Source organism: Apteryx rowi, unplaced genomic scaffold, assembly GCF_003343035.1.
Source record: "Apteryx rowi isolate R43461 unplaced genomic scaffold, aptRow1 scaffold_48, whole genome shotgun sequence".
In the NCBI taxonomy this organism is placed as follows: Eukaryota; Metazoa; Chordata; class Aves; order Apterygiformes; family Apterygidae; genus Apteryx; species Apteryx rowi.
The window spans coordinates 416,129-434,987 of record NW_020450738.1 but is presented as its reverse complement, the minus strand read 5'-3'; the positions used below and the strand labels follow the sequence as shown (position 1 = coordinate 434,987).

The following is an 18,859-nucleotide window of genomic DNA, read 5'->3' as shown; positions in this document are numbered from 1 at the left end:
CCTAATACTTGCTTTTCTGTCAAGTTACTGAGTTTTGATTTGAGATTCTCATCTCACAGACAGYATCTTGATCCACAGTCAAATTTCCTTTAGCGTTCATGTGACTGTAGCAGTAACAACTGATTAAGAGCTCAGTTATTTGACTGTGTAACAACGACGAGATTGCCCTCTCAATCTGAGCGTGTTTTGTCTTTCAGAAAGCTGCCTTTGAAAGCACTACAGTAGGCTGGGGAACATTTGTGATTGCTGGAGTGGCTGTTGGTGAGCAGTCGCTCCCCGGCTCCCCGCCACCTTCTTTGGAGGTCAGTTTTCCCACACAGCTTAGGCAGAGTCAGAGTCTCTCCCTATGAGTCTATCAGCGGTTAGCCRAGCACCACTTCCAGTGATATGCTGATAACAGATGGATTTCCTTAACTAACTTCCAACATCTTAGAGACTGTCCAAATACACATCATTGTATTCCTTAGGTTAAACATTAACTATAAGCACAAATTTTCATGAACTGAGTAAGCCTGCTCTTGAGGTTCACACACATTCAAAACTTAGAATCCATTGGGCCGATACTGGTAAAGGAGCATATGTAAAGAGATCCAAGAGAGTATACAATACCCAACGGCTTCTGGGTATCGGACTGCATCTTCCACTCATTACAAAATATGCTTTTGTTTATTTAAATGTTTTGTTGGCAATGTATAAAGGGATGCAGTATAACTGGCAMTGACTTCTAATGATTCTAAGATCTTACTATGATGAGTCCCAAAACTGATTTTTTTTTCCAGGAACCTCAGAAATTAAACTTCTGACTCGAAAATGTGCAAATCTTCTACTAAAAAATGAAAGTAACAAAATGACACATGCTTCAGGAATAAATCTAATTCTACATAATCTTCAGTATCTAGGAGAAGGAAACACAGAAAACAATTTGAAAAGACGTAAAAGAAAACGCAGATGCAAAAAAGAATATTTTAAATAGTCCTTCATGACAGTATCTCAGCAGAGTTAGGATACTTGGTAAAGGTTTGAAATTTCTGGAAGTGATTATCAGAATAAGATCATTATAAGGCTCTATCATTTGCCTCCCAGTTACTCAATATATTGGATACAGAAAAATGTGATAATGCATTTAGACTTGAAATTTATTAAAAGAATCATAAACTTGAACACAACAACAATAAAGAGATTTTTTTTCAGTGTAACTGGATGTGTAACAGCATTTAATGTCCTAAATATCCTTTTCACAGAATATTACTGAAGTCATTTGGGCTCACATCTTATTGAGCAAGAACTACACAAGCTAATATTTAAAAAGAAAATATACATACTTCTATGACTTTGCCCATTCCTTACAAATCAGCAATTTGTGGAGTAACATTTGACTGCTAACAGAACAGTTAAGGTTTAATGACCAAACACTTCTATTTAGCCAAAACTCTTAGCAAGGACAACCAAAAAACCCACCAGAACGGATTTGCCATTCAACTAGTAATACTTCTGTTCAGCAAAGCATACTTCTGTTCATCGAAACCAGATTGTTAGAGCACATTTTATACAGTGTTCAGGGTATTCGGGGTATAGTATTTACTGTATCAGTGTATCAGTGCTCAGTGTGGAGCTTATATTTAACCTGAACAGATACAGAATGTTCAGCAGCAATTATGCACTTGACAAAYGTTATAGTTCAGTGAATTTCCTGTACCCAAGAAACATTCATCAATCACACTTAAACTTAGTTTTTGTGAAATACGTATATGGCTGATAAGCCAGAAAAAGCATCAGTAAATAATGTGTGACCACTGGCTTGAAACTTAAAATAAGAAAKCAAGTGTCTAATCTTGGATCAAACTGATCTTTCTTGCAAACTATTAATTAATTTTAGTTTGTTCACTGTTAACTCAACTTGGTTTTATGGACTTTGTTGCAGGTTAAAAGAGTGTACCGAAGCTGGTGTCTGATTATATGGCAAAGAAATTTGATTTGGATGCCTTGGTGTCACATACTCTGCCATTTGAGAAAATCAGTGATGCTTTTGACCCTACGATTGCAGGAAAGAGGTAAATTATCAATAAATAAAATCTGCTTATGCTGTTGATGAAGCATTTTTTAATTAYATAAGCTGAACATTTTGTTATCCTATCCTATGAATATATCAGTTTGAACTCATTTAAAAAGGAAAAGAAAAAAGAAACATCTTCAACTGTTCCAAGAAAATCTCATTCCTGACATTAATTCATATCTAAACAGGAAAATTAACACACCACCAAGGAGGCTGTGCATTTCCACAGCTTTAGATACTCTGCGCTGACTATGAAGAAATCTAATGCACACCAGAATTGTTACACTTTCAAACTAAAGTATGCACCTGGGCACACAGGGAACAGTAAGCAAACCTGAACAAGGAGTCAGCCTGCAGAAGCTAAAACTTTGTCATCTCATACCCCAGCTGACTACAGTAGCTTCTGGCAAACTTCTACCTTTCTGGAAAAGTTTTATCGCTGAACTATATAACCATTATATATTGACAGGATAGAGTAATAAAATTTTCAGCTTATATATTATAAAATACGTAAAAATGAAGGAGAGAGAAGAAGCCTGGGGTGGGGGGAGTCATTTAATAGGCCACAGAGGTCTCTTTTTTGGAAGTTGTTTGAAAATATTTTGTCTTCACAAATGCTTTGGGGATATTCTCTTTTACTGAAACTTTATTTGTGTGAGAGCAAAGTGCAAGTGATCCCATCCAAGCGAAGACAACTTCCCCAGATTCCTCTTCAGTGTGATGACAATTCTAATGGTGATACTAAAAAGCTATTGAGTCAAACATTTAAGCTATGGCTTTGACAGCCTGCCACACAAAAGTAAGGCTGCTAAGCTGATGAACAGCTCAGTAATAGGACTGCCTGAAGCTTTAATGCAACAGGAAAAATCTGACGATAACTAGTGGATATGATCCATATCCAAGTTCCATATACAAATGCTTTGTTTGTGGATTGGGTTTTTTTCTTTAAAAACAAACAAACAAACAAACAAACAAACAGTTTAAAACAAACTGGTTGATTTTCTTTGTTACAGCAATCAAACAATCGTGGTTTTCTAAGGATTGAGCAGAAATTTTTGAAGACTCTCACTTGAACTTAAGATTTATTTTCGGCATGCCTTTATTCAATAAATTGATAATTCTCTCAATAGATATTTAAGGGAGTGCAGCTCATGCAAATATGGAATGGTTAGAAGTGAAAGGTCATAATGGACAGTAGCTAGTATTACATTATTTAAAGTACATTATATAAATCAGCATGTAACTGTTTTTTGTTATCATGTAAGTAACATTTATACAGGCATACATGGATGTGGTTTAATTTATGCTAATGTTCTTTTGCAAATACTGTTGCACTTTTTGATATATATTCAGCACCAAGTCATTACAGCACAACTGTGCAAAACCTTCCCCAGAAAAGAGGACTGTCAATTTGAGCAGACCAGTCTGCTAAACAGACACTTCAYAGGGAGCAGAACTTTGGACCCATAAGACTAATGCCTTTTCACCTCTTTTGAGCAACTCTTACCCCAGCCTACAGCCAACACACCTCCTTTGAACTTACTGTGACCCCCTCAGCAGGATCACCAATTACACAGCACATCATGAACACACTAAGAGTCACCAGTGGTTAACAATCTTGTCTGCCCATTTGCAGTAACTTCTGCACATAGAAGTTACTTTGCCCTGCTCTAAAAGTTTACCGTAATTCTCTTAATTACTTTCTAAGTAAAAAAGAATAAGATTACAGATAATGAGGTGACACCAAAATAATTTGTTTCCCACTGTAAGCAAGTTCTATACTTCCCCACCTAGAAAACACTAGAAGTTCCTCCCACAAAGTGTACGTGTCCCAAATCCTGCAAATATGTATGTACAGCCTTAATTTTATATTAGTTAGTGGTCTCAGAAAAGTAGTCAGATAACTCTGTAGTAAATATAGACACAGAAATAGATTTGTGGACCAAATAATTATACATTAACGCCATACTAATGTCTTATAAACAAACCACTTCCTCCATCTGTGTCACCATGTATTACTTCCAAGTTTTGCTAATTTGACTGATTTATTTTTGATTTAAGAAAAAAATCTAAACCATGATTAAACAAAATTTGATTGTTACAAAATAACTCTGCCTTAAGTCAATTATAACATGCACTTTACCAGTTACTTTAAACTTCCATTTGACAAATTGTGTAAGTACATCTGATTACAGTGAAGTTACAAGTTCTGTCATTATTGCAGTGCCACCCAGTGCTTATTTTTTACTGCTTTCTCTGTATACTGTTGATCAACTTTCTGAACATGCAAGAAGAATCRGATTTTTGCAAAGATCAAGCATTTGGTTCTAGCAGGCATCTCCAACAGGTTTACAGTGTGCAGAGTGATATGTGTGCACAGTTGCCAGCTTCACGGAAAATTCTGCAATCTTAGTTTCTATGGTCTGCTATCATCCACTACAAGGTGAGTTGCTAAAGAAGCTGTTCAGCTGCCCTTTCCTTTGAGCCACAAATGTGTTACTGCTAATTTTCCATCAACTTGGAGATTCTCCTGCCTTTTTGATACTGATCACTGACTAGGCAAGACTCTGAATTTCAGCAGATAATTACAAGGCTCCTCAATTTTTGTTTTGTTCCTAAAACCTCATCTTGTATGCCAAAGCTAAGGTACAGAAAACGCTCACTAAAACTACTGCCCTCTGGAGGTACATACCAAAAAGGAGTACTGCAGATCCCTGCAATAAAAAGCAAYGTCACGCAGTATTGGATAAAAGCAAAGGTTGTAAAGCAGGGTTACACGGAAGACAAAGGATACTCACCTTCTACGTTTGAGCCCAATTCCTCTACCTGTTGCATGCGATAACCAGAACCCACCCATCCCACCTTCTGTTTTATCTATCCCCCTTATTTTGCCCAGGTGCAGCCTCAAAAGCAATCCAAAATATTTCCCTTACTATGTTTTTGTGCTTATTAAGAACACTATGAAAAGCCTTCAGGAGGTTTTGCACAAAAAAGGAAGTCAAATAATGATAAGATATGTCAGATCAGAAAAGTACTTCACAGTACTGCTCCAGAATTACAAACACTTYTTTTGGATCAAAGTCTTTCTAGTCTCTCCCACAGCCCATGATGAAGCCTTGGCTCAAAAAGGGATAAAGAACAAAAAAGCCTTAAATACTACTCCACACTGAAGTCTAAACAATAACATCTGCTGTAAACACAACTATGGTAGAAGGGCATCGACTGCACAGCAAATTTGCAGAAGGTAGAGTAGAATTTGACATACTGAACTTGGTCTGCAGCATTGTAATGCTGCTGGATAAGTAAACTTATCTTCAGTTTCCAAATTGGTCATGATCCCTTCCACACATGATACTACAATAGTAACGTCCCTCTAGCAGAATTTCCTCCATCCTTCGTAAATAGTTGTTTGGGGCTTTTCCCCGCCACTTGCCACACGGAACAGAGAACATCTTCCAAGGCTAGGCCTTCCAGCAAAAACACAATTTCCAGGCCTCTCTCCCACATGCTCACAGTGCTTCCAAGCCCTTCTCTTTTCTCAATCCAAACTGATATTACTGACTAGCACTTTATATTTGCTAAAACAASAGACCAAAACCAAGCCAATGTTAAAACCAGAGAGCACAGTAGCACCAGGAACCTTCACCTACAGAACTTTCCTATACAGAACTGAAGCACGCATGACAAAGCAATAGACAGTTCAATCAAAAGCACACTGTGGGAACTAGATTTACTTGCATGGTACAGAGAAGAGAAAGAAAAGTTGCAAAATCACTTACCATGTCCAGGGGTTTCCGGTAGTACAAAGCAACATTGGAGATAGCATGACAAAACTACAAGGGAAGAAAAAAAAATCCACATTAATCTCTGAAATTGAACAGTGAGTATTAAGGAGTTATGATTTATGTATTCATATTTTTGCCCACCAGAATCAGTGCCTGCAGTTTCTGGAACTTCACAGATATGGCCACTAACAAAGCAGAGTATCTGTGGAATTTAGCTAAGGATGAAAAGTTTGAAGGTCTTTTGGAAGCACTGACAAATCAGATGACCAAGAGCATGAAATTCAGAGGGGAGGCAGAGTTTAACCAAGGAAATGGACAAAGCCTACTTTGATTTGAACAACAGGGTTTTAACAGTGGCCAGTGAAAGCAAGAAGAAACACAAACAGCCCTTACTATAAGAGAGCCTCAAGAAGGCCGTGGGACAGACAGCCTGATCACATCCCCTTTCATTCCTTCTCAACATATTTCACCATATGTGAAACCTATACAGCACTCTCACTGCCCAAATTACCCTCCAGCTAGGTGTCAGCCTTCTTGAGCCTACAGATTTCCAAGTTTCTGATATTTTTACCCCCAAGTTGGTGCTGTTGTTTAACTATGGTATTTGCTGAGCTTCGTTAGCATGTCAGTGGAAAATAAAAATTCTGTGCCTTACTGAGGAAAACTTTGTAGCACCCTGCAGCTCCTCTGGCACAATCCAGCACCTCACATGTACAATCCTTACAGCCAACAGCAGAAGCGTTCACTTGATTTTGATGTCTGCAGATCCCACAAGAAGCCCTATCCATCCTGCCCTGGAGAAAAATGGTCCTTCAGAAAACAAAAGAAAAGTGTGGGCAGGTTAACAAGCCCAGCAGGGCCAAGATGGCAGCAACAGGACCCTGGCTTCAAAGATTGCCACAAGGTATCACAGCATCTCAACCCAAACTTCCATCTCACTGCTTTGACACTGTGAATCACTTCACCTGCATTGGAAAGGGGCTGCTTTCACTCAGCTCAAAGCCTGCCGCTGCCTAGTAGAAAAGCCTCCACCACTATGGCCTAGTTGTCCAAGTATAGACTCAGGTACAAAAGATCTACACTGGAGACGTGAGGGCAGCTACTGCCTCCAGGATTACTGCCAAATATCTCTACACTGGGTGCAAGAAGGTGACTCCTCTAAAAATGGAATATCTCTACATGCACACCACATCTTTAAGAGAGCAGGTGCAGAAGTGGTAAGTTAGCATCCCCTTACTGCTGTACGTTCAGGAAAAAAAGTTGATAATGTCATGCCTGCAGTATCAGGGGACTGGACCCCACCACACAGGACAACATACTTGTTCCTTTACAGGCAGAGTAACATAAATCTGYCTGCTAGACTGACGGGACTGTGTTGTGAGGTGATGACGTAACGTAAAAAGCCACAAACCCAGCAACCTTGCAATGAAACACTGGGGAAGGTGTGAGAGAACAGCTAGACCCTCGCTCACACCGAGTACTAACACCAAGATTTGGAGGAAGAAAAGGGTTGTGCCATGGGACTGTGAAAAACAGAATTAGTGGCTTCCTAACCCGCCCCACAGCTTCTTAATAGCAGGTGTGACTGCAGCCTCCCACGGGCCACAGGGGGACCCGGGAGGGGCGCCAGCCTCGCGGAGGCTCCCCAGCCCGCCTTACCTGGCCGCCCCACCGCCACAGCCCGCCTCGCCCCGCCCCTCCGCCAACGGCCCTAACGGCCGCGCCGGCGCCGCGCGCATGCGCCGCACCAGCTCCGCCTTCGGCCGGGCAGCGGCGCGCCATGGCGAGCGGGGTGAGGCGGCGCGGCGCGAGCGTTCCGCGCACGGAGCGTTCCCCGGGGCGCGCGCGGGGTTCGCGCGCACGGAGCGTTCCCCGGGGCGCGCGGGGTTTGCGCGGGAGGCGCGGGGGGGAGGGGGGGCGAGCCTTGCGCCCCGCCTCCTGCGGTCCCGGCTTTGGGGCCTGGGGGTGCGGGACGCTCGCCGCCTGCGCAGCGCGCTCGTCGCTGCCGGCTCTTCAGTACCGCGGTGCAAGCCTGCCGCGCTAAGGTGATTTGGGGTGCGCTGCTTCGTTTTGGCTCTTCTCATCTCCGCCCTCTGGGTATAGCGTTTATGACAGAAATCAGTGCAGTTATTTCCAGGCGGGAAGTTCCTGCTGTGTTTGCAGGATTAGGAGCTAAAAATATGTGTGTTGCTGCATTGTGTGTTGTAATTAAGCTTTATGCACGTTCTTCTGCATTTGGGGATTCCCTTTGTGTGCTTAGTTTGTTAGTCGTGATGTTGGGAGAACGACCCGCAGAGCTTGAGCTGGGAAAAAGGAGAAAGGGGGCCTGTGTGGGGAGATGCTCCTTCCCCCTCGGGGCTGCTGGCAGCAGCCGGGCGGGACTGCCGTGGACACCCTTCGGAGCCTGGCAAGGCTGCGGCGCTGCTTTCAACGTGTCGCCGTCGTCCAACCTTATCTAATACCGCTCTAATTCCAGCGCAGCTGTCCAGTGTCCTGGGCCGCAGCAGGCCGGGTTGCCCGACTGTCCGGGCGCTGAGAGCCGCTCCAGGCTGACAGCTGTTTGAGGAGGACAGGGCTGCTTCTGTCCTCGCGCAGAGCTTGGTTTCATGTTGCGTGGGCTACAGCAACTCTACAGTTGCGTTTTCATGCTAATATATTTAATAAAGAAAATGAAGAACTGAACAAAGCCTTTCCATTTTTTTTGTTTCRGGATTCTCAGCAAAGCAACAACATAAAACTTAAAAAAGTTTTATGAACCTTTATGAACCTTTGGATATTCTGGTAGCCGCTTTGAATAGCAAGGAGCCTTTATGGATATATTAACTGATTGTTACTTGAAAAGTCGGTTTAACAGAGTTTCTGAATCATGAGTTATTACTTTAGGATGTGCTTTAGGATGTGTAATATCAGTTTTAGGAAGATCTGAGACTATCCTATAAGAAGACTTTTCTTTTTCCCTTCTTTAATCCTTCATTTAAATTAACTTGTGTGAATTCAAATTTTGGGAACACCCAAATCTCCTTTGAGGAAGCAAGTGACTTTGTAAGGAGAGGAAGAGAGATGGGTTGAAAAACAGTGAATGATTTACAGAGTGAGGGCTCACCGTGTACTTTGTGCCTTGAATTTAGATTTCCTGGCAAATTCTTTGGTACATTTTGAGATTACAGCCAAATGCCCGTGCTGTGGCTCCACAGCTATTTTGTTATATTTGGTGCATTTCTATAATATTTATGTCGGTAATAAAAAGCAGGACAAGAGAAGTTCACAGTTGTAGGTTAAGGACATTTCTGTCCAACCTAGGCCTCTGCAGCCTGTAGGAATGGGTATCTGTTTTGTCTTGCTCCAGGCCACGGTTATAAAGCTTCAGGCCTTTTAAGGTTGGCTGTAATTATCTCAGCAAGTTTGAGCCAAGTTAAATATCTGTAGTTCTGCTATTTCAGGTACAGTGAGGGTGTTAACTGGTTCTGGCAAGGCCCRATTATGTTTACTGTAGGACAAAAGTACTACAGAAAATCATAAACTACTGTTATTTTATTGTATACATGCAGGTGATGAATCAGAGCTGGCAAGCTCAGCAAGCGGGTCCTGGCGCTGTTATTCCTTCCAGGCAAAGAAATTGCAAAAGGCTGCATGGCTGAATGTTTGGTTTGGGGAATTTGCATTAAATCCCATTTTGGTGATTCCACAGGAACATCACAGCCTGCTTGAACACACAAACACACGTGACACCTTTTGTCTTGGTAACATCATATTTTGTATTGGTATATAGCGCATGCTAGGAAATGCTTCATGCTTCCAAATGTCATAGCAGTGGCTTAGGCCTTCTTTGCATGGAAGAAATGCTAACAGTAATCCGTGCAGGCTCTGCGGAGGTGCTAGTGCACAGTAACTTGCTGGCAATAACCGTACAGCAGAGTCTCTCCAGTCCCTATCCATCACTGGAGGGCTCTGCATGTTAGCCACATGCACGCATTTCTCCTGGCAGAAATCCCGCCCAGCAGCTGTCCTGATAAGGACAAGCAGTTCACTCCTAACGTGGGTCTCGGACGATTAAGTGATCTCCACTTCGCTTTCTAGATTTCTTGAATGTGAACACCCTGTGCTCAAGCAACGCATCTCAAATGAATGCCAGTCTCTCCTTTTAAGCCACCACTTTTATTATCCAATCTATTACTATTGCTCATTTCACTGCAGTATTCAAGCATCTCCCGAGCACTCCTGGCTTTACTATGTTTTTGTTCAGTAAGAGAGTAACATTCAAGTCTCAGATCTTGGTTTGTTCATTCTTATTTAGCTTCCTGAAAGCAGATGTAGGGCCATTAAGCCTTTGCGCTGAAATTAGGAATTTCAAATCTGGGATTCTTTCCAAAAGCAGTAGCCTTTCTCTTGCTTCCTCACTTGGTCGAACAAGAATTATTTTAAATGAACCATACAACAAATGTCCTCTTTCTTTTTTTGTTCTGTTTTAGGTTATTAAATGCAAGGCTGCTGTCGCCTGGGAGGCAGGTAAACCACTCTCTATTGAAGAGGTGGAGGTTGCTCCACCAAAAGCTCATGAAGTTCGCATTAAGGTAACTAAATTAATTGTTAACTGCATGCATTGTATTTTGGGAGACTGAGTATTAAAGCTGAGTAGTTTGTTTACCGACCAAATTGTTAAATGGATGGCATTAGTTCTAGTGTCCTAGCTGGCTTTCCAGAGAAGAAAATTGTGGTATTTCGATCTTTTGTTTATGAAAAACATGTCTAAATTTTATTGGTCTCAGTCCACACTCTGGACTAAAGGTCTTGGCTAGTCTTGGGGATCAGTTCTAGTTGTTACAGGCTAAGCGTCCAAAAAACATCTGAGATAGAAACATCTTTGATCCTGTTTGAAGGACTGCAGCTTGTCACCTTTTGCAGTTGTATAACACACTGGATTTTACTTCATTCAGGCCGTAAATTACTGATTGTTGAAGTGTGATTACTCTCTTGATTCTCCAAACCTAAGCTGCTGATTCAATCAGGACTTTTTAGTAGCCCTTATCTGCCAAAAAGTATATGTTAAGGTGAAATTTATCTCCATGGAAGGGTCTGTGCATGGTCTTTACATGCTGCTTAAGACTTAAACTGGATTTATGCAATACTGAGAGTTTGGTGTGGACTGTCTGGTAATTTTACCTTTGAGAGACTGACTAACTTCAAATCTGGGACACTGACCCGCTTTGAGATAATTTAGAGTGCTGATTTCTAGTGTCGTCTTCTCCCAATTTCAACATCACAATTTAGTCAATGGAAACGAGAAAAGATATACTACCATGACTTTCCTTTTTCAAAGTATGATATACCATGTACCTTGTCAGGAGTGAAAGTAAGCTGGCAGCATCGCAAAAGCTGCTGGGATTGGCAGACTTGTCCCAGCAGTAGTCCTGAATTACTGACCACAGGGAAATATTTAAATCCATGCTACTATTCCATTCTTCAAGACATCTCAGATTATATATTTCTTTATAGATAGTTGCCACTGCTGTCTGTCACACTGATGCCTATACTCTGAGTGGTGCTGATCCCGAGGGATGTTTCCCTGTGATCTTGGGTCATGAAGGAGCGGGGATTGTAGAGAGTGTTGGAGAAGGAGTAACGAAAGTAAAGCCAGGTAAGAAAACATCTTGCCCATCTTACTTTTGCCTGCAGTTTTCTCTTCTCTTTGAGATACAACACTCATCTATCTAATGTGCTCTTGACTGAATGTTTGAAAGATCCCAGCTTATAGAGTTCTTACTTGAAACTGGGTCAATATAATTTAAAAAAAATTTTTTTTTCAAATGATAATTGTTACTTGTTGTTTTATTTAAAGGGCTTAAGAGATGTTTAAACGTGTTTTTTTCACTATTGGTTTTGGGTCATTTTGTTTTGCAGTAACGTTCCTATTTGTTCTGGAATGTTTAATTTCTGATTGGCTGTCTGCTCAGACATGAGAAAAACAGCATTTTATCTAGCACGCTCTATAAACACTGCTGCTTTATTCTGTAAGCAGTTTTTAATACACAAACAAGGTTTTAAATGAACAGGCTCACATAAAAGCCATGAAAATCAAAGAATTCTGTGTTTTTCCTAGTGCYTCGCTTGATTCAATAACTAGCCGTGGATTTTTATTTTTTTTTCTAGGGGATACAGTTATACCTCTCTACATCCCCCAGTGTGGAGAGTGCAAGTTCTGTAAGAACCCTAAAACTAATCTGTGCCAGAAGATAAGGTTTGTATGATTTTTGTCTTGACACACAGCATAGTATTTGTTCAACATGCACCTGATTTAGTTATCAAACGTAATTGATGGGAGTTGCCTCTGAAGAATAAATCTCTTGATGCATCATTTAATGACTTGGAAAGTGCATGCATTAGGGACTTATGCAGTATTTTCTATTCTCCTTAACATTTAGTTTCTTTTTTGACCTTACATAAATCTGATTTGTTTTCCTGTATTTGAAGGTGTGAGCTGCTAGCTTGCATCCACAGCTTTGGAAACACAAACACTCTTACTCCATATTTAATCCATACTTAAGGGAAATAGTTCAGGAAATTTAACTTGTGGAGTAAACACCAAAGCTATTATGTGGTACAGAATTGTATGGGAAGCCCTTTTTTCCTTCAGACCTGCTTCCCAGCTGAATTTCCAGCTAGGTCCAATAAGCAGTAAAGGTGGTGAAGAAGGGAAGGATGCTCTGTGTTTGGGACTGATATACCATAAATACTGTTTGATGGCTGGTCTAGCTTGGATGCATTGAGTGGATTTAAGTGGTAGTAAAAATGATGAATCTTGGTGGCTGGGGAGAATATCTGGCTGTAGTCACCATCTTCAGCCCACAGGAAGTTAGTTCGCCTTTTATAAACTAAGAGCTGCAGTTCATATGTTTCAGCCTTTAAAGTGACTGTGCTGCAACTTCATTTGGAAGTTCTTGGTTTAAACCCAGTTGTGCTGCCACTCTGCCAGCAAAGGGCCACAGGAATAATAGTAGCCACTATTTTTGGACACACTGTTTAAATTGCTGCTCAAAAATTAGCTTGATTTCATTGCAGATCCCACTTGGAAAAAAAGACCAAACACCCCCTCACCCACCAGTGACATTACTGACAGGTGCTGCTCAAGGGAACGGGAGTGAAGGAAGTGAAGAGACAGGAGTGTGATACTCTGGCACAAGCAGTTAGCATTGGTGGCTAACAGGGGCGGCATATTGATGGCTCCGATTCTTTCAGTGCTTCTGGGGGGGCACTACAGCACGAAGTCTGCACTGGTTTTCATAGCTGTGAATTATGCCCATAGCATCTAATTTCTGTAAACTCCTAGGTTCACTGGAATGTTTCAAAAATTAAGGTGCAGTTATGCAGCTGTACCTCTGGGTTGCTTAAAGGATACTTACTGTCTGGTGAGGATAGTCACTGCTTAGATTCTGACTTTAATTTCCTGTCTTTGCTTTAAGGGTCACTCAAGGGAAAGGACTCATGCCTGATGGTACCAGCAGATTCACCTGCAAAGGAAAGCAGATTTACCACTTCATGGGCACTAGCACCTTCTCGGAGTACACTGTGGTGGCTGATATCTCAGTAGCTAAGATAGATGCTGCAGCACCTCTTGATAAAGTGTGCCTGCTGGGCTGTGGCATCTCAACTGGCTATGGGGCTGTTGTTAACACTGCTAAGGTAAAGGCTGTGGTTGCCTCTTGCTTTTCCCTGTAATCAAACTGCTTAGCAACACTACACCTGAGCCAGAGGACGCAGACAGCTTAGGGACTAATTTAGAACCATAACTGTGAGGTACCAAATTTCTGCTGCTTTATTCTCTTTAACTGCTAAAGTTTAGCTAGGAATTTCTAGTCTCTCCATAAAGACCAGAACAGCTTAGAAGAACCTGATGCCTTGTAGAGGAAGTCCAGGCAGTGAAAAGATTCTGCATCCCATTTTGAAGATCAGAGTGAGACAGAGCTGGTAGATAAGTGTGCACGAGTCCAGGGCAGGTTATGGGAGTCAGATGCACAGTCATTTTGGAGTGTTTGGGGACTTAGAGTTGGGTACGCTGGTGTGTGCATGGGCAGAATTATGGCTGAGACATTGCAAAGCTGCTGTAAAAGCACTGAGTATTGAGTATTTCGTCCACATCTGCTTCCATTCCACTCTGTGTTGAATTACTCCACAGCAAACCCTCACCAGATTAGTTCTTCCCCATCTTTGGGCAAAAAGGAAGGCTTAGCACTTGAAGAACTTTTGGGATGAAATTTCTGCATAGTTCCCCTTATTTAAGTGATGAAGTCTTGTAGCTTTATGTATTTACTCACACATTTCCTCCATTACAGACTTAGTAACCTGTGTTTCACACTGACTTGGATGAGTTTTCTCTGTGTTGCTGATGCTCTTCTCTTACTCTTTCAGGTGGAACGTGGCTCTACATGTGCTGTCTTTGGTTTAGGAGGAGTTGGGCTGGCAGTTATTATGGGCTGCAAAGTAGCAGGAGCATCCCGGATCATTGGCATTGACATTAACAAGGATAAGTTTGCCAAAGCCAAAGAGTTTGGAGCTACTGAGTGCATTAACCCTCAAGACTTCAAGAAGCCCATTCAGGAGGTGCTGGCTGAGATGACCRATGGTGGGGTAGACTATTCATTTGAATGCATTGGTAATGTTGGAGTCATGGTGAGTGTTTGCATAGCTACCACTTAGAACTGGTTTAGCTAAATAGGAAAATTAGTTGCTTTCTTGTTACAGAAAACATGCCATGCTTTTTTTTTTTTTTTGAAATAGTAATGATAACCACTATGACTAAAAAATGCCAATTTACAACTGCTCCTAATTATATAATGAAAGCAAGTGCCACTTAGATTGAAAATGGCTTTCTTATACTTCACAAACATTTTCCTTAATGGGAATTATTTAAAACCCTGAGTTTTCATATGTAGACAGTGGAAAAATTTACAAAAATCACATATAAAATATACTGTACAATGAATAATAAAATCTCAGCACCCAGCATCCCCTTCCTTCCCAAAATAATGAATTTAATCTTTAGAAATACAGAGAAATAAAGTATTGCTAAATGTAAAGTTAGGCTTTCAGGAAGGAAAACAGCATTCCTAAACTGTCAGTAACAAGGTCTACATTGCTTCTGATCTCTTTATTATGCTTTATCACAACTCCCCATGTGAGTTCAGAGTGACTTCTCTACTAGCCAGATGGGATATAAAAAGAGCAAAATGAATCTTTAACAGTATAGGGAGTCTRAACCAATGGAAAACTTAATGTAGTTTTCAGTGTATTTGTTGTTCCTTAAATGCTGTTGTGGTGATTCATTAACTGGAGGGGGGGGGGGTATAACCTGTACCAGTGCATAACTCACAGTGCATATGKGCAGCATAAACATTAGTGATAAATGCTCTGCTTTGTCCTATCCRTCTGTGAAGAGGGCTGCCTTGGAAGCCTGCCACAAAGGCTGGGGAGTCAGCGTGATAGTCGGAGTCGCTGCTTCCGGTCAGGAGATCTCTACCCGGCCATTCCAACTAGTAACTGGGCGCACGTGGAAAGGCACCGCGTTTGGAGGTAACTTAGTTTTGGTATGATGTTACAGATAACTTAGTATGGCTTAAATGTGGGAGGAACATACTGCCTTGCTTTTGTTTGTGGAAGGAACTACTGGCAGGTTATTAAGAATGCTGTGTTGGCTTTTAAAATCGTATATTCCTACAGACAGGCTACAGATAAACATCTTGGTATCGTATCTCTCAAATTTCAAATGCAGAACATAGCCATACACTATTCAGTTGTAAAAAAAAGTGCTATGGAGTAGTTGCTTTATTACCAACTGAAAATTTGGGATATGCAGGAAAAGGACCTGATCTCTGGGGAGACTGAAACTTGCATAAACATGTTTTTCTTGTCACTAAGCAAACTGTGGGGCTCCATATGAGAAAGAAGTGCCACTTAGTCACTAAAGTGGAAACTTGTTGCTTTTTATTTTAAAGCTTCCTTTATAACAAGTTCACAATCAGCCTTTCCTGCTGCCAGACCAGAAGCAGGTAGAGACTTCTACAGCCAGCAGTAACTTGGGGAATTCAGTAACTGCTGAAGTTCATATAGGTATCCAGACTTCACACCATTCTTATGCTGCTGTTTTCCCTAGTACAAAGATCACATAGAGGGGCTGGTGGAGGTGCCTAGGGCATGCTTTCTGAGGCGAGGGCTGCTGTGTTCAACACTGAAATACTAGTGAAAGGTTAGTGCGCTAGTGTGTTTGGCTAACATGCGCTCTATTGCCAGATCTAGCCTGTCCTCCTACATTCCTTACTCACTGCCCTCCTAGAGCAGGAGGGACAAACATGTCACTGATTTCAGGCCTTCAGTTTCTCAGCATATCTGTCACATAAGTACCCCTGTGAGGGTTGTATGTTTCTCTTCGTCTCTTTGTTCTGAAGTGGGAGGACAGCGGAAAAACAAATGCACACTTGCTCTCTTTCAGGCTGGAAGAGCGTAGACAGCGTACCGAAACTGGTGACTGAYTACATGTCCAAAAAGATCAAAGTTGATGAATTTGTGACTCACAATCTGCCTTTTGACAAAGTTAATGAAGCTTTTGAGCTGATGCATTCAGGAAAGAGGTAATGTTCATAATATTTAAAGGGTGTAGAAAAGGCTTCTTGATGGGACAGTGTCTAGGCACATGTTCCTTGGCCAGTGCCATGTTTTAAACAGGGAGGATAAGGGTTGACATACAGCATGTACATTCATTCTGAGATGAAACAAATGCTTTCTCAGGACTTCTAGGCATGTGCTGAAATCAGTCTATATAGTGGGTATGAGACATAGGCAGAGGGTTAAAAGCAAGCAACAGTGTGCAAGGGAAAGATGAAATTCTGTAAAACTGAAAAAGGAAAAGGGGGAAGAAGTTGTTTTTAGCCTTCAGCTTCCAAAACTGATTGCTAGAACATTCTTCCTTGGAAGAATAGATGTAAAGATATTAAAGGAGAGTTCCTATGAATTAAATCTAACACTTTTACAAAAGTCATTAAGCTGTTAGTCTATTTGAACCAAATAGTAGATTTTTAAACAACAATTATTGCCTTAGGACTAGGGTAGATCCACTATAAACCATCATTTGGAATGATCTTTTAATGTGCTTTATTTTAAAATACTATTTTTTTTTAGTATGATATGTGTAGAACGTTAACATGACTGGTTTGTACATCTTAGCATGGTCAGTTAGCTTTACAGGAATTTTTGCCAGGCAGTTTTGACTATTCATATTGCAGACTTGTACCATAGCTGTGATCTGTATTAAAAATTCCCAGTGAAGCTCTGACCCCACTGCAGAATGAAGCAACTCTATTTGCTAGTGAAAAATCTGCTGGATGCGTGAGCCTTGCTGCCCCTGAAAAGTGGTGAGCAGCAACTGGTGATCAACCTGCAACAGCAGCACAAAGCTCAGAGAAGGGTATATTCTTACTAGAGGATGTATTAGGCAGTCCTTGGGAAGCYCCCTGCAAATGTGGGCATGGATGCCCTTGAGGGAAGATAGGGACCAGCATGGGGATACAGTGGCAAAACTTGAAACTGCAGGTTAGAAATCTAAGGCACTGAACAGAACAGGGAAAGGAACAGTCGGTTTTAGCCTCAGATGTGTTAGACCTTGTCCTGCAGTGTATTTTCATGTGTGGGCTTGTGATAGAGGCCAGCTCACTTAGTGCTCACCTCTTAAATGGGAGTTTTAACAAGATGCTCTTTAATTTGCTGAAAATTCAGACTCTTATGAAATAGCTATCAGTGCCTCTTAGAGTAGCAACCAGCTTATTAGCAGTGTAGGTCACATACTTTTTAAGAACATATATTGAGTGAAGGGAAGAATCAGCTGATAGATAAGAAGAAAAGTGGAGAGGAAACATTCAATTAGAAGAGACTCTCTTCCTGTGTATTTGCACTAATGCAGGCAATTCTGTTTATTCATATTTAGGCTTATCTACATACAGATAAACAAAGTTGCCTGCATTATCCTAAGAACTCATCTTCCTCATTGTATTTCACCTCAATCCATACTGATTTTGATTTAGTGTATGTCACTTTCTCAGAAATAGTTGACGCTCTCTGCTTTATCTGATTTTGGATAATTCAGGTGACAGTAATTACATTTGTACTTCTTACAACTGGAAACACTGCATCAACTATGCAAACTTCATCCAGCAGTTGATCTCTCTTCCCTGTTATGAACCTGTGCATAACTTCAGTGCTTTATTTCTAAGCATGTCCTATGATACTAATAATGAATGTTAAAATTCTCCAGGCAGCAGAAAGAGGAGGGAATGCCTATAATGTYAGTCTTTCTGATTAAGATTCTTGGCTAGCTACTGAAAACTGACACTGAAACCACTACTGAAACTTCCAATTTGAGTAACGGATAGTAACAGGCATTATTACCTATTTTTAGGCAGGATTTTTAATGAATATTTATTAATTATAAGCATAAGCCGAATTTCATTCTTATGGGAGATGAAAGTTAAGCGAAAGTATGCCTCAGCAACAAATGGGAAGGGGAGGGGACTAAGGTGGAGAAAATAAACTTATTATTGATAACACTTTTTTTTTTTTCCTCTCCTTTCATTTTAAGCATTCGAAGTGTCCTAAAGCTTTAGAGCCAAACGTGGACCTTCCAGYTGGTCAGCAACATGGTAACTATCATTTACCCTCTGTCAGAAATTCCATTATAAATGGACCAGGTAAACGAAGATTCATAGGGACTAGGAAGACAAAGCATTTTAAGATGAGTATTCTGAATATTAAATAACCTGCTCTTTGACAAAACAATCAAAAAGTAACCACTAAGTAATATTACATAATTAATGCTGATCTTGAAACTCCTGTTTCTGTAGTTGTTCCTCAAATTTTGTTATGTACTTGTTCCTTAAATATAGTGCTTATCTCAACCTACTTAATAAAAGGTTATTTCTAAACACAGTGGGGGAATTCTTGAGCRTTAAGACACTGATTGCTGACTATTACCGTTTTCCTC

At 41.0% G+C, this 18,859-nt stretch overlaps 1 protein-coding gene across 4 annotated transcripts in view; it reads left to right on the top strand.

Annotated features, from left to right (window-relative positions):
- The first annotated feature begins 7,594 nt into the window (after positions 1-7,594).
- LOC112972243 (alcohol dehydrogenase class-3) overlaps positions 7,595-18,859 on the top strand; it is a 30,190-nt gene continuing 18,925 nt past the window's right edge. For 3 of the 4 annotated variants that reach the window (XM_026078472.1, XM_026078471.1, XM_026078473.1), the window contains exons 1-9: positions 7,595-7,630; positions 10,308-10,409; positions 11,332-11,473; positions 11,986-12,073; positions 13,296-13,515; positions 14,242-14,502; positions 15,267-15,402; positions 16,319-16,457; positions 18,458-18,518. In XM_026078472.1, coding sequence (XP_025934257.1) covers positions 7,619-7,630; positions 10,308-10,409; positions 11,332-11,473; positions 11,986-12,073; positions 13,296-13,515; positions 14,242-14,502; positions 15,267-15,402; positions 16,319-16,457; positions 18,458-18,482 — 1,125 coding nt within the window. In that variant the 5' untranslated portion in view covers positions 7,595-7,618 and the 3' untranslated portion in view covers positions 18,483-18,518. Of the gene's footprint in view, positions 7,631-10,307; positions 10,410-11,331; positions 11,474-11,985; positions 12,074-13,295; positions 13,516-14,241; positions 14,503-15,266; positions 15,403-16,318; positions 16,458-18,457; positions 18,801-18,859 lie in introns of those variants that run through there. The other variant, XM_026078470.1, reaches the window with a different exon arrangement.